Raw genomic sequence first — 16,083 nt, forward strand, 5'->3', positions numbered from 1 at the left:
TTCGAGATATGCTTTTGCTGATGATTTGAACTAAAAAAGCGAGTTGAATGAACTAACATCACCTTTGATTACTACGATTTTTTAATCATTTTTGCACACAAACAAAATTAAGTGATTAGGTATAAGAAACATCATTAAGTACACATCTTAATTTACGCGCCAGATACTGATCTCGTTCTTCCGTGTTACGCTCGCCAGTCAAGCAGAATTTGGTTTCGAACTTAATTAAGTTGGATTTTCTGTTCGATAAGCTTACGCTGATCTAAGCATTATCTTTGCATTTATAATAAAACCCTGGTGGATTTTTTACTGTTATTATAGGGACCGACAGTAAATCGAGAAAACAGCGGATAGAAAGTGATAAATTATGATAAAATTGGGACAACAGATAGAAAGTAAACAGAAATTTTGTCTTTTCATTTTGACTGCAGCTGAAATGCAAGTGACTATCTTTGCTAAGACTTCAACGTGGGATTTGTTGATTTGGTCATGCACTGGTATGAATCTATAAACACTTAGCAAATTATCACGACCGAACAATTCTAAACCTAACAATTTAATGCAAATTACGTTTATCTTGCAAGATCTTATGCATTTTTTGCAAGATGAGCGTGTGGATCTTGAATCTTTGAATCTAGCAAGATGTAAGCATCATTGGCAAGAATCTTGCAAGATCTTTCGAGATAAAGGTCTATATTTCGACTACAGTGTTATACAAGAACAAGCGAGTTCCTGAAAATAGTCGTCTGACAAAAAATATCGCTCTGTCCCAGTTTTTTTTGTTTTTGATTTAACTGCTGTCTTTTGATCTACTGTCCTCTTCTATAGTATCCACTGCACGCTTACGTTTGTTTGCTTTAGTGTTACTTTTATCAGTTACGCTGAAGTTGTCTTGACAGTGTTATTTTCAACAATGAGTACAGTTTCATTTGAAGAGAAAAAGGAGAACTATGGCTCTCATTTTGACCCAGAAATGTATATCAAATTCTACTTTTGTCAAAACAAATCTGAGGTTAGTTTCCAAAATACTTTATTTCTTCGAAATATTTTTTGGTTGGATAACACACTCTAAAACGACGATTCAGTACTTATTTACACTGCTGGCATTAGGGTCCCGATAAGTTTTCAAGGAGTGTACATGCAATATGTTCTTTAATGCAACCTGCGTAGTACCCTTTTGGCGGTGAACTTTCGTAAGAAATGCGTTGAAATGCGGTGGAAAAAAATAATTTTCGTTGCGTGTTTCTTACATCTTTCTGCGATGAATGCGGCTCTCTGATATTTCTTGTGAATTTAAATCAGATTTAGTAAACGTTGTAGAGCAAATGCGTTGAATTTTTGTAAGAAATGCGGTGAATTTTGCGGTGAAATTTTTTAAAGAAATGCGGTGAAATATTTACTTTCACCGCATCCACCGCAATCACCGCATTCACGGCATTCACCGCATTTCTGACAAAAACTTACCCAACCAGACCAGGGTATTTATCTGCAAGCAATGTATATCTACAATTCAAAGTAAAGTTACCGGCAATTTCTGGCTTATACAATTTTCTTAAATGTTTGGGTTTTCAAATTATCCTTGAACAGTTAACCTATTGTTTTGGATTTTACGCGGTAGAAGTTCATAAATTGTCCCATAAGATTCTAACGACAGCAAACGTTTGAAAATTTACAAGCATGAAATTGTGTGTCAATTTGATCATCTGCAAGTCAATGGGTTTTCGCGCTACATTTAATTTTCAAACCATTTTATTTTTGATTAATAACCTGACAACTGCTTTACAGTACTGAACAGTTAGGGGTGATATTGGGTCTTGGCAATTGAAAATCGCGAACCTATTTCATAGGTCAAAGTTCAAAGTTAATGAGCGATGATAGAGGAGAAAAGGCGGCTCGTTAATGTGCGTTCGCAAATGATGTTCCGACCCGAGCTCATCTACATTTTTGACTAAATTGTCAACCAAATGAAGAGATAACAAAAATAGATGTTTGAGCTAAAGCAATCATTACACAACTTATCTACTGATTGAATTACATAATGCCATGCCTAATTACAGCGCCAACGTGTTCTGACATTAAGGAGACTAAGAGACAAAAAAAAACAAAAAACAAAATCAGCACAAACAAAAATTTCACCGTAAAAAACTGAATATCTAAATTTAAAAGCACCTAGTAACAACGTCAAAGTGCAGTCAGTTAAAACCATAACTACACAAGTTTACTTGTTTCCAACAACGCAGCAGATGGAAAGTTTTCTTGATGAGACTGGGTAACAATTCGACAAAAAGAACGAAAAGTGAGGCGAAACTTAAAAAATAATCAACATTTTTTACACCAAGAAATTTCAAAAATCTTAAAAATCTTTAGCTTTTAACTAAATAATCCCTAATAAATTACTAAAAACTCATTACAAAACCAAAAGGACCTGTCTTTGCTTAGACTAAGCCATAGAAGCGAACTAACGAGAAACTCAAAAAATTACAAACGATTTGCGAAAACAAAAACTATTGCTACAATTAAAGTCATTAGATATCATCTGAATATTATGTATTTTAAATTCAATTGTCAGGTTCTACTGATTCAGCTGAAGGTTCAAAACAGAGATTAATTAAGTTTACTTGCCCCACATTTGAAAACTATTGGGATCTGTTATTACGCGATTGTTCTGAAAGAAGAGAAAAAGGAACACAAAAATTAGCCACTCAATGAACGTTCAGAAAAACGCATATTGTCCAAAAAACAAAACATCAGTGACAAAAAATATAATAGGTGTGTTATCTCTTGAAATACAAGAAATTGGATGGGACCTCTCATTGATGAAAATAAGTTACAATTTGACAAAAAGAACAACAAAAAATGAAAAGTTTGAAAAAAACTTCAATATGTTTATCATAAACTTTAAGACTATTCGATATAAACTGACTGCTTCGGGTAACATCATTCATTCAATGCTCAATTAGAAGCCTATGAGAACTGTCAGCAACTTACGGCTACCTAAAGAACAAAAACAGCAAATTCAAGAAAAAATTGAGCGAAAAAAAGTGTCGAAGGCCTTAAAAAAATGAACGTTTCACTAAAAACTCTTCTATTTTCAATTGTTTTCTAAGAGGAATGAGATTTCTTTTATTTATCAAAATAATTTCAATAAATGAACAAACATAAACAAATACATTATAACCACGATATTTTCCAGAAAACACGTATTATCAACCCAATTAATTTCATTAGCTTTCAACGCAAGCCAATAAATACGCTAAATTATGCCTCGATGAGACAAAAAGTTTTTTTGCTAATCATATTTTAACAATAAGACCTTACAACAAATTATTGATTATGAAAACGACAACAGAGACAGAGAAAAACCGAAAAATCAGTAGAAAAGGGTCAGAAGAATAAGTCGAAGCAATTCAAATCATTAGCGCTTCTCTGAAAACTTTATCAATGATCCCTTGAACTTTATCCCCAAAACAATGGGGACCATTAGCAGTAGGATGATGTGATAAGAGTTCAAAAGGATCCACAAATAAAATAAAGTACCCGAAAATTTTTAAAAAAAATAATGAAATCTCGTGGCATTGAAGTTTTAAAACTATTAGGTAGAAGATAAAACCGCTAACCAGATTATTTTTGGGTGCAGTAAAACGGAAAGGGATTCTGCTAGTACTGACATTGACCGAAAAAAAGTTAAGGATTGGTTAATATTTAAAAAAAAATCGAAAATTTACAGAAAATTCTTAACAGCCATTAAATTCTAGGCTCATATATAACGCGATGGGAGGAAAAGGAGGTTTGCTATGCATAGACAATTAACATGACATCACAAAAAGTCTTATGGCTGTGAAAACATTTAAAAAAACAGGGCAAACACAAAAAATTGGTAAAAAAAATTGCGACAAGAAAGTGTCGAAGCCAATTAAACCATTACTTTTTCTCTGAAAACTTTATCTGTGATCCACTGAACGTCCTCTCAAAGCCAATAGGGTTAAAATAATATTTGGATAATGTGTATAATGCTTGAATAATCTGATAAGAGTTCAAAAGTAACCAATAACACAAATATATCCAAAAAAATTTTTAAAAAAAATTGAAATCTTGTGTCATTGAAGTCATATAACCAATAGTTAGAAGATAAAACCGCTAACCAGAAAAGTTTTAATTGCAGTATAAAACAATTGGGTCCTGTCAAAAATGACACTGACTAAAAGTTCACAAAAAGTTTTAACATTTGTTAGTGTGCAAAAAAAAGTTTTCGAAAAATTAATTTTAAATTCTTAACAGCGGTTAAATTTAATAGCTTTCAACGGAAGTCAATAAATACAATCAAAGATGCCCTGATGGGAATACATTTATGTTTGTCATGCATAGGTAATCAACAACACATCACAATAAGTCTTATGACTATTAACAAAAACAGCAATTAACACAACAACGAAAACAGGAAAAAACCAAAAATTTAATAGAAAAGTGCAAGAAGAACGTGTCGAAGCCATATAAAATTTATCGATAAATTTATATCTGTGAGCCAATGAACATCTTCTTTAAGCCAATGGGAATATATCAATTTTTGGATAATGCGATAAGATTTCAAAGTAACCTATAATACGAGAATACCCAATTTTTTTGTTTTTAATCTTTTGAAATCTAGTGTCATTGAAGTCATAGAATCAATAGTTAGAAGATAAAACCGCTATCCAGATTAAATTTGGTTTCAGTAGGAAGGACGAGGGTGGTGTCACACCTGGACTGACTCACTGTTCACGATAATAAATTTATTTCTTTAATGTTAAAAAAAACGAATTTTTTTTAAAGTCTTAACAGCCATTAGCTGTCCCCTCAAAGCACTAGATATGTTCACTAGATATAATGCTCATTATGGAACATATTGCACTGTTAGTCAATGAATCCATACCATAGGACTCCAAAAATTAGTAAAACCTGAAAAAGAAAATCAAAATTTAATTTAAAATTACGAAAACTCAGAATCGAAGCAAAAAAAAACAAGAGCAATTCTTTGAAAACGATGTTTTTTGTTCATTGGGCTTAATTTGACTGTAAGGAAGGTTTTTCATTAATAGAATCTTGATATAATAAGTGACTTGTCTCTAGGTGACTTAAAAAAGCAAAAAAGTGAAAAGTTTTATTAAAAAAAGAGCTCTCAAATCGAATTCGATTTTTTTTTGATAGTGAACTTCCCAAATGAGACCAGAACTAGTCTTTTTTGTCACCTTTATTCTATTAGGAACAACAAGTTAGTCCATTTTTTGGCGTGAAATTTAATTTTGAAATACTGTTTTTATAGAAAATATTTTATTTTGGAGAAAAATTACAGTAAAAGTGAACAAATATCGCGTTTTCACACAAAACTTCAATCCTCGATAATTCCTCGAATCTTTTTAATTTTGACTTCTACGCTGGTTCAGCTTTTTAATGATACCACTCACTTTTCTCTAAGACGAATATATCGATCGGCCAAAATTGACTGAACAATAAAAAACCCATTTGAGTATATAGTTCCTCCCCCCACAAGTGGGGTCGGAACAATAAATCATCGAAGATTACGACTACAGTCAAGGTCACAGGCCGAAATGACTTTCGTGCGTTTGTCTGGCTGGAGATCAATTTTTCATGCGCTCAAATTAGCTTCGGATCAGACAGTCCTAGGCCAAAATGACCTCTGATCAAGATGACCATGTCCACCAGACCATTTTGCAGATCTTTATGCTAAAAAACTTTTTTTCTTACTTGCAATTCGAGCGGATGAAGTTGTGCGCTCGATCATGGTCAGATCAGAGGTCATTTCTGCCTAAGACCTTAACGTAGACTAGCAAAGATGAACGAAAGGGGCTTAAAGGCATGAGCATGATTTTCGATTGAAGTATTAGAATTCTTGAAACGTTTGCTTGTATGGCGTCTTTAAAGGAATTACTATAGAACCTGAATATCAAATATACTTCTGTAACAATTAATCAAAAATCGCCATGTAATAACTCTTTGGCATCGTCCTCGTGTTTCATTAACAGGAAGGGCCGCTACCCTCGTGGTCAATTGCAGACAGAGATCTCAACAGTGAATTCTTGAGGGCAATCAGATTCAAGATCAGAGGCATGAAGTTATGCATTGAGAGCGCACTCACTGGAATGTCTTCAACTGTAAGAGTGCTGGACCTCTCCACCGGACCATTCTGTGGTAAACACATTTAACTGAAAACATGTTTTGCTCACGTTTTAATATATTCAAACGCAAATTGTCAAGGCCATGACAAAAACACGGGACTAAGTCAAAAAGCCTGACACGTAACAAATCATCCTGACTTCTAATAGGAGTTACGATTTGCGCTGGCGTGGCGTGTCACCGGTGTGGCATTTTACAATTTGTAGGAAAATCAGATCGCAGTCAAAATGAAAGACAAAACTCTGATAGCTTGATGGTGTCTTGATTGCCTGATGATTTCGTTTAATCAGATTTTACGGTCTCATATGCAAAACATCCCAAATACTGATATCTTTTTTAAATCCAAAATCAGCCAGAGTACATATTTTCCTCTGAAATATATGAAGTTTTTCAAGCGCATGCGAGATGTGAATTTCAGAGCCAGTTAAATTTTAAATGGAAAAATTTTCAACCAGTCCAGATATTTTTTCTTAAAAAAAGATTTCTTGAGAAAGATTTTGAAATTTTGATGGACTTTTCTTTTACAAGCGCCTCTACTGTAAAATGAATGCGGAAATATTTTCAAGTTAAAAATTAAAAAAAATCATTGCCTGGCTAACGATCAGACCCATCCAAAAAACTCTCAACCATGATCAGGCCATTTTGGAACAGATAAACCATGATGATATTTCTGCTTGCCTTCATTACTAGGCAATAAAATAACTCCCTTTGTCATGTCGTGGCCACTCAGCATTTCTCATGCGGGGGCACAATGCTAAAACCGTCCAACGCACACGTATTTCAAATTTTGTTATGCGGTTTCCCCGTGCACGAAGTTCAAAACTCGTTTTTATAGTTTTCTCAGTGTCGAATTGGATGAAATGAGGAGATTGACACACTGAAGCTTTTGAACAATTAATTAGTTTGTGAATTATTGGAACTAATTTTGAGCTTATTTACTACGTAAACAAACAGAACACACTTGAGCGACCTAAGTGGGAGTGAAATCTAGTTCATATTTGCTAAACAAACACATGTCAAACTTGTTTTGCAAATTTTTTAAGTTGTCAGAAAGAAAACAAATGATGTAGAGAAGTTACAGAACGCAGTAAATCCAATTTGATTACAGCAGAAAAAGAAGGAAATGCTGTGCAAAAACCAATGGTAGTTTTGTTTGGAATTCCTCACAAAAAAACTGAAATTGAACCTCAGCCCAATTGGTATGAAAGAAAAGGACTGTAGGTTCCTTGTGAAAAAAGGTTCTTCGGGAGAGGACTAATTGACGATGTTGGGAAATGTAACATGGGTGATCTGATCTACAAAAAATGAGTGCAAAAAAGGAGAAAAAAACTGAAACTTTAACTTTAGTTTTAGCTTTAGACTTGTTGGCCATTTTTTGGATTTCTCCAAGGAATTAGAGAATTAGTAGATTGCAACTACCAATTACGCACAACAAGGATTGAATACAAAACAAAAGAATACAAGTATTTGCAACAAATTTCAATGCGCGCAAATACAAAGCCGTTTCTATGTGAATAAAACAGATTCACTAATTGTTATTTTTATCTCATATCCGCAGAAAATTTTTTTTGATCTCTGAAACGTGATGCTGTCATAGTTTATTTCTGCATGGTTCTGGGTCATTTCGTAGAGCAACTGACCATGTTAGGCGCCATAGCGAAATTAAGTATAGCAATAGGACTGTTGAAAGACATGCATGGGGAATAGAAAATAAAAAGAAACTGAATTGAAGTTTTGTTTGTTCGCTAATACAGTAGTAGAAATTTGCATTAAAGTTGGTCGGCAATTTTTGGGATTACCCATTGGATTTTCAATTCAGAATTGATTTTTGATTCCAGGAAAAATTTGTTCTAAAACTTTGAAAAAATTGCAAACAATTAACTGAGTTCATATATTCAAATTGTGTCAATCAATTCACTTTTTCAGGTGTAAATTGGCAAATTCATAGTATATACTTGGAAACTGAGCCTGAAAAAAGCAACTTTAAAAAATTTTTTCTAACTTTAACAGTGGCGTAAATCACAAACGTCAATGAAAATAGCAAGGAAAGTAGTCGACTTTCAAAAAGCGGAAATTTTGAAACAGGAATGTCAGTAGAAATTTGAGTTTGTTATAAATTAAGTTCAATAATTGAGGCTGGTAGCAGGAACAGATTACTTGTTGAATTCTTGATATAATAAATATGAAACAACGAGAACACAAAAGTTGTTTGAAAGAAATTTTGGTTGAGAGAAACTCAAATGCTACAAAACCCAGCGTGTGTAATTTCACGACCCCTTCCTCTAATCATCAAGACCTTATTTCCCCGCGCCAAATTGGCCTGAAATTTTAATTAACTGTTGACTATTTGGTTATTTTTTCTATTTTGAAATGAGTAGTCCGCGAGCGTTTTCCAGTAATTAAAAGTTGTTCAATTTTCGTTTTAAAATAAACGAAAGGAAATAAAACAGAATTTTTTTTGTACTTTTAGGAAAGACACGACACTGTTACCAGAATCACGCTAATTCTCTAAGACTCATTTTAACATGGACAAGTAAATTTGGCTCATTTTCAGTTTCAATTTATCAAAAGTGCCAAATATCTTACAAAGACAAAAAGTAGGAAGACCTAAATTTTCACATTTTTTAAAATCCCTGTGATAAAAATGTGAATAGTTGAAAATTATTTGCAATGGAAAAATTACTACTCCCTAAGGTCAGAAAAAAGTACCCATACAATAATTTGGATGGGTATCCATAGCGGGGAGAGAAAAAGAACCAGAATGAATGTGCTTGCACTGGGATGATAGATCATGATACGTGGTTTTTTTGTTAAGTCCTAAAAAACTGAACTTTTTGGACTAAGGACCTCTCGTCAACTTAAGTTAACTTTTACATGGGATAGGTTTCTTCTTATGATGACCCTCTATGCGCCTTGTTTCATGACCTTCTATACACATTATTACACTTATACGTCAGTTCTTTATGCTCTAAATGAAACGACACGATACCTATCGCTGATAAAAATGATAACAATACATACCCTTAAGAACAAGAGAAACCATCAGCAAGGGAAAAAAGCGAACGAACGCAAGAGCAAGCATGAGAGAGAGAGAGAGGGAGAAGAAATTATCGAGTGGAGCAGCTGGTTCTCAGTAGGAGAAAATTTGAGTTATAAAGCGAGTTCTTTGTGAAAGAACATAGATACCTATTTGCAGTGAGTTAAACTGCAAAGTTAGCTAAAACTTTTGTTCAAGAGTATAATAAGCTTCTGGCCAGTAACAGAGCTACTGGGAGATAGAGTTTATTAGAGTTTTTTGGGTCAGGATGTCTATTGAAAAAATTCTGGATACCTACGGAAAGATTCCTTGAATTGGCCTGATATAGAGTGAACCGTTTACTATTTTCGATTTAAAAATTACTCGTAGATTGTTGACGTTATGCAATAATAAATTTCTGGTTATATTTAGCTGGTTGCTGGCATTACAGTTATTGGTTGTTAATTCAATTATCCTTCATAATTTAACAATAGGCCGTTGTTTGTTGACGAAACTGAATTGCTGACTTCATTGAAAGGAACTGATTCAAAGCTTGGCGCAAAAACTAATCATGTGTGATCATGTGAGATAAACTGTTTTCATTGCATCGATTCTGTTCAATAAAAATTTAATAAGAACTGATGTCTGGTAAATCCTTATAGGGTTTGTTACCACAGTATTTCAGAAACACTGAATTTTCCTTTTGTAAAAATTGATGAGAATATTTTCAGATTCTACATGAAATCATATTTTTAAAAACCCCATGGAAACCTACTTCTGGATGGGAAAAAACCTTCGTAAATGAACCCCACCTGACTGGGACTTGATATGAAGCTATCACAACCGAATAAATTATCACGTCCAAAATTAAATTATAAAAGGGGGGTTTATTTCCAATGTAAAATTTTGTGCCGGGGTTTATTTCCAATCTAAAATTTTGTGCCGGTTTTTCTTCCGTAGGTGCTTATTTCCTAGATCCAAATAAATTAATCTAATGTAGAATATTCATAGTGTAGAAATTGATAAGACCTTCTTCAATAAAGTTGTATAAGCGTACTATAATACTACAAAAGCGCAATAAAGAATTTAGCTGTTAAAGATCAGATCATAGCTCGCTACGATCAGATTGTAGCTCGTTAATGGTCTGAAATTGTAAGGCAGAAAACACGCAGCCCATAACCTCCGGTCTCTTCAAACGTATGCTCGATAATGCATAAAGCTGATAAAACAGTCTTCCGTCAGTTTAAATTCATCGAGAAAAGCAAAGCAACAGAACCTTGTAAACGTTAAGGCAAAAGCAAACTACATCAAAACGGCAAATCTAGCAACATTTTTTTGACAGGTCTTTGTCTAAGGTTGAGCACAGAGAAGTTTCTGAAACATAAAATTATTAAGCCTAAAATGAGCGCAATCGATTTCGTGTATTAGTAGGCTGAACGAAAATTTTGTTAAACGGATTTTTTCTGAGCTTTCTATGTATATTAGAAGCTAAATGGTTAAGAAATATGACGTAATAAACTTTCTCGCTGGATGGATTGAATAGATTGTCCATTTCTCGCTTTATTTAAATAGCGTTGCTCGTTTACGCGGTAACAATGCAGACCCTAATCACAACCGAACAAATTATCACGACACAAATTAAATTTTAAAACGGGGTTTATTTCCAATCTAAAATTTTGTGCCGGTTTTCTTCCGTATGTGTTTATTTCCTAGATCCAAATAAATTCATCTAATGCAGAATATTCATAGTGTAGAAATTGATAAGACCTTCTTCAATAACGTTGTAAAAACGTACTATAATACTAAAAAAACGCAATAAAGAATTTGGCTGTTAAAGATCAGATCATAGCTCGCTACGACCAGATTGTAGCTCGTTAATGGTCTGAAATTGTAAGGCAGAAAACACGCAGCTCATAACAACAACAACAACTAGCGTTGCTCGTTTACGCGGTAACAATGCAGACCCTAATCTCGTTTAGTTTTGAATGAAGTACCAAGGCCGATTTTATAATTTTGACTTCATATTCTAAATATCGATTAGAAAATTGGTTTAGTTAAGTTTTATAAAAAGGATGAGGGCTTCAATCTTCTGAATTGAAATGTATTCTCTCGGAATGGATTATTTTTCTTAGGACTTGGATTTAGACTTGCCAAGTATTAGATCAGACTTGGATTAGACTTCCCAAGTCTCAGCCCAGATTTGGATTTAGACTGCCAAGTGTAAAAAGTGACATGATCATAGCTCTGAATCAGTAACGAAATGGTCCGGGTTTGCGCAAGGCCAAAAGGTCTGCTCAGCACAACGCTAATATTTACCCTAAATTGATTTTAAAAAATTACAATTTTCTTTGCTGTAGAGTAATGCGATATTTAATGAACATTGCAAAAATACTGATTGGCCGGTCATGAAGTATTTTGCATGTTTAACGATGAATAATTAAAATTGTAGTTAATATTTTTACATATCATGGTCAGATTTATTACGCGCCAAAATAAACTGAGTTCGGAATTGTTATCAATTCGCATTTCATAATGCATATTATTAAGGAAAATTTTGTGCAAACGACTGATTTTGGCATTTATTTTCATTGTTAGAATGTATATTTGCAAGCTCAGTCATCAGGTCATAATAGTGTTATATCAGTGTTTCATGAGTGCTTTAAAAAAACACAACTTGGTTTTCTAGAAGCCCAAAACATTTGAATACCGAAACACCCAATGAAAAAATCAGCCCGTGCAGTATTAAGCTAAAGACCTGTTCCAAAAATAAATGGCATATTTTCTTTGTTGGATATTAAAGTAATTCAATATTTCGAGAACCCAACTGAAAATTGATTTCTCATTTGTTAAGCTATGTACTAGCTTGTTTGTTCAGGCAACATGATGTATGCTTCTGGTTTTGACAACGTGTCCGAAATAGTGTGCAGCGACTTCTTGGAAGCAAACAGGAAGTATTTGACAAAGTTGATTTCCCAAGAGACTGAAAACATAGACATTGGGTTCGACTGGGACAAATTGACACAGTGGGCATATGGCAAATCGGGTTTGGTGGAATCATTCCGCAAGAAGTGTCAACAAGTTTCATTTGTGGACTTAAGTAATGATGATGGGAAAGGATTCGCAGAAGTTGAAGAATCAGGAAAACCCTTTGATTTGATCACATCCGAGTGGGTCTTTGTTGAGGCAACACGTGACTTGAAAAATTATGAAGATGCCATTAAAAAGTAAGCCTGTTCTATATTTCAACATTTCCTTATCTTGAAAAGTTGAAAACTTAGAGGCGACAAAAGTTCTCACAATTTTTTTTACCGGAAGACGCTTGTAATGATTCAGCCTTGACACCTTCATAAATTTCGTCCAGGTACTTGACAAAAAAAGTTATTCACGAAATATTTTATTTAGATGCAACAGCCTATTGCGCAAAGGCGGATCGTTTATTCTGCTGGACCCTTTAGAGGAAACCTTCTGGGTGCCAGACGGATCGAAGCCAGACGTGCGCCTTCCATCAGTTCCGGTATCTCCACAATGGCTAACAGACTGTTTGAAGAGAAACGGATTCGCTGTTGATCTGCTAATGTTGCAGTATTATGATTCAAATGACTCGACATACTATGACTCAAAAGGAAACATTTTGGTATGGGCAACCAAATTGTAGAAACAATTTGTCAATAAAATGCTGTCTGATATTTGTAAATATTTTTAAAATAAGCTATTTGCAGAAAGTTCTGAAAAGTTCTCGCAGTCATCTATAGACTCGATTACTTTCTTTCATATTCTATATAATCTTATCCGATATTGTTTTGCACAAAAGCTGTTATTGAATTGAAATGAATCAAATTGAGTTTGTTTGTCGATAGCAACGAAAATGTTATCAACCACGAAATCATTTTTTACTTCAAGCAGCAACTGAAAACGATTTTTTACTACAACAATGAGGCTGGGTAATGTGTGTTTGCACATGATTTTCCGACCCCACTCATCCACATTTTTGACTTAATTGTCTTCCAAATGAGGAAGAGATAGGAAAATTTTTAATTTTTTCAAAGTTTACTTTTTTCGACAAAAAACGGAGTTTGAAAATGAATATCGCATCAAACTTGAGCCATTGCCAAGGAAATAATGCCGCTCTCGATGAGTGATGAGATGTCAAATATTAAATTCAAATAACAAAACAAACTTTAATTACAACCAAAGCGAAATTTCTACTTTTTCTATAAAAAAGTCAAAAAAACCGAATTAGCATAACTTAAAGCCTAAATGAAACAAATTAGCTTTTACTTCACTAAAACTGACATGGGACCTGTCCTTAATGAGATTAGGTAGTGAGTAGACTTAAAAGACTAAAAAAGGGCAATGTTAAAAAATGCGTTATTTTTTTGATGTGAAAAGAGTAGAATACAAAAACGTGAAAACCATTAGGTATTGACTGAAATAGTTAAACAGGTGAATATAAATCGAAATATGGAGCCATTAAGACCTGTGACTATTCAGATTATATGATAGGCAAAATTATTAAATATAGGCAAAATTAAAGGCAATTCAAATAAGTTTCGCTAGAAAACGATGTCGAAGACGTTAAAACCATAATATATTCAATAAGAAAATTAAATTTTGCATAGAGACATTGTGATATGTGAACTGACGTTAATGCAAAAACGTGTTAATACAAAAAAGAATTTCAAAAATGGGCAAATGCACCAAAACTAAAGAAAACAAAACAAACATTAACCCAAATCCAAAAAACATTTCTAAACACATACAACCAGGTGACGACAACTTGGTCACCAGAAAGAATATGTAGGCTCTGGGTTGAGATTAATCTTCTAGTTGATTGAAAACACCAATTAAAAACGTCGAAATTTCCACTGTTTGTTTTAAACAGGTACTTTTATAAGATCAAATTTAAGACCAGAAACAGTAAATTGATTAATTTGTAGCTGCATAGGTCGTCAACAGAACCTGTTGTTGGTGAGACTAAAAGAAAAATATACGAAATAACAGCAAATAAAAAACTCAAGATTTCATTAACAATTTTACCCAAACACAGTTATTTGAAACTTTAGCACCATGAGCTTTAAACTGATTATATTCTATATGTTCACCGGTCCAGTCCCCATTTTCATCAGTAGGATTTGTCAATAATTGAGCGATAATTTGAGTTTCTTCCGTCATGGTAACGTTCCGGTAATTAATATGAGAGAAATAGGTGAACAGAAGTTTTTGAAAAGAATAAAGCCCCGAACAATTCAAACAAGTTTTTTTGTTGTAAAAACCCATGATTTAACAAAAACTGGACTTGACTTTGCTGTCCTTTCTTTAGGAAAATGTTATTGAAAAATGTTGAGAAAATATCTAAAAACGAATAAAAATTTAAATATGTATTTTGGAAAACTAGAATTTTAAATAAGAAAAACCTGCAAATTGTTAAACTACAGAGGACACCCATAGAAATTGGAAGTTAAACTAAATTTCTGTGCAGTGTATGAAGATCATGCAGCATTTTTGGGCTGTTCTTCCGGCAAATTGAAGTAAATTGTACTCAAGATCATTTTTTGGTGCACTTGTGATTAAAAAAGCCTGAACCTTGAAGAATTTAGCCAACACAACAGCCACAAATTTGATTAAAACAGCTCACCAACAGACTCAATTCTTTGAAAACAAAAAATGGCCAAAAATAGACGAAATAGATCCGAAATAGGGTCTCTTGCCACCGTATAACAAAATTTGAAAAAAAGCTATAAGTTGAAAATTTCTCGACGCCTCTAAAAGCTATGTACAAAGCGTTCAGCGATAAACTAGTAAAATTTGTTAACATTCATTTCACAATATTCATTTCCTATTTATATATTTAAAATTTAAAATTTTTACTTCTAAGCTGACAATTAATTTTTTTACAGCAACATCAGATTCAAACAGTCTAAAAAACCCGTAATCTTATATGCGTAAAAATGAACAAAAAATCTAAACACATTAAGAAAATTTTATAATCAAGTATAGATGTCGAACAAGTTGCAAAAATAGCAAAAATAGCTCTGTGTAAAAATGATATTTTGCATCGTTGGAAGGTGTTCATACTACAACCACCTCGTGACAGCAATGACAAAACATACCAGAAGCAAAAACGTGAGCAGAAACTGGCAAAATCCAGAACTTAAATCCGGAACAGAAACTGGCAAAACTCAAAAAATGTTTGAACGCCAGCGGCGCAAAACTAAAAAAACATCATAGTTACAAGCGAAAATACATCCTAAAGCATATCGAAAGACCTCACCAGTCATGGAATAACCATTAGCAGTTCTGATGGCTGAAAAAGTGACAAAAGAACTAAAAGTGAAAACAAGATTCACAATTTCACCTAAATATTCCAAAAAAAGTTTCTCAGTAGAAAAACAGTTCAGCTAAAAGTTGGGGCCCATAAACTGACACATTACGCTGGACAAGAAGACAAATAAACTTGGTTGCTCTTGAGTCTACGCAGCAAGGCAGCAAGAAAAACAGAACATAGGAGATTGAAGATAAACTTCCCTCTTTACAAAATAGTTTCGAAAGCATCGAAACAGCTGTTATGATCTCCAGCAACTAACATTCTTAGCAACCTATGAAATCTGTCAACAATGAGGTTGGGCATTAGCACATCAAAAACTTCTTCAAGAAATATCAAAACTGAGCACTTCCCTAAATTTTTTCGAAGACGAACAGCGTATTAGTCATAGAACGCACTAGTTATGATGTGATACAATTAATTCAATTGTTTGAGGCCATCGTAGCAGGAGAAGACTGTTCTTTTTAATGAGGTTTAGTGCTTGACCCCAATTTGAACAATAAAAACTCACAACACTCTTAAATTCGATAAAAAATTTTTAGCTTTGATATTGACTATGAACAGAAACAATGAC

The 16,083-nt window shown here is 33.6% G+C and overlaps 1 protein-coding gene across 1 annotated transcript; it reads left to right on the plus strand.

The window, feature by feature from the left end:
* Positions 1–833: 833 nt before the first annotated feature.
* Positions 834–13,028, plus strand: LOC142340919 (phenylethanolamine N-methyltransferase-like). The gene is made up of 4 exons (XM_075391696.1): positions 834–1,012; positions 6,021–6,186; positions 12,063–12,411; positions 12,590–13,028. Exons 1-4 carry the CDS (start codon positions 914–916, stop codon positions 12,840–12,842), a joined length of 867 nt encoding a protein of 288 aa, XP_075247811.1. The 5' UTR covers positions 834–913; the 3' UTR covers positions 12,843–13,028.
* Positions 13,029–16,083: the final 3,055 nt, after the last annotated feature.

The sequence above is a fragment of the Convolutriloba macropyga genome, chromosome 6, assembly GCF_964194025.1.
Source record: "Convolutriloba macropyga chromosome 6, txConMacr16.3, whole genome shotgun sequence".
NCBI lineage: Eukaryota > Metazoa > Xenacoelomorpha > Acoela > Convolutidae > Convolutriloba > Convolutriloba macropyga.

What these genes read in the sequence shown, in the direction of transcription:
- LOC142340919 (XM_075391696.1), top strand. Translation starts at nt 914, where the DNA reads ATGAGTACAGTTTCATTTGAAGAGAAAAAGGAGAACTATGGCTCTCAT. An exon ending in TTTGTCAAAACAAATCTGAG is followed by an intron (nt 1,013 to 6,020) that starts GTTAGTTTCCAA and finishes TTTCATTAACAG; the next exon opens with GAAGGGCCGCTACCCTCGTG. An exon ending in CTCCACCGGACCATTCTGTG is followed by an intron (nt 6,187 to 12,062) that starts GTAAACACATTT and finishes TTGTTTGTTCAG; the next exon opens with GCAACATGATGTATGCTTCT.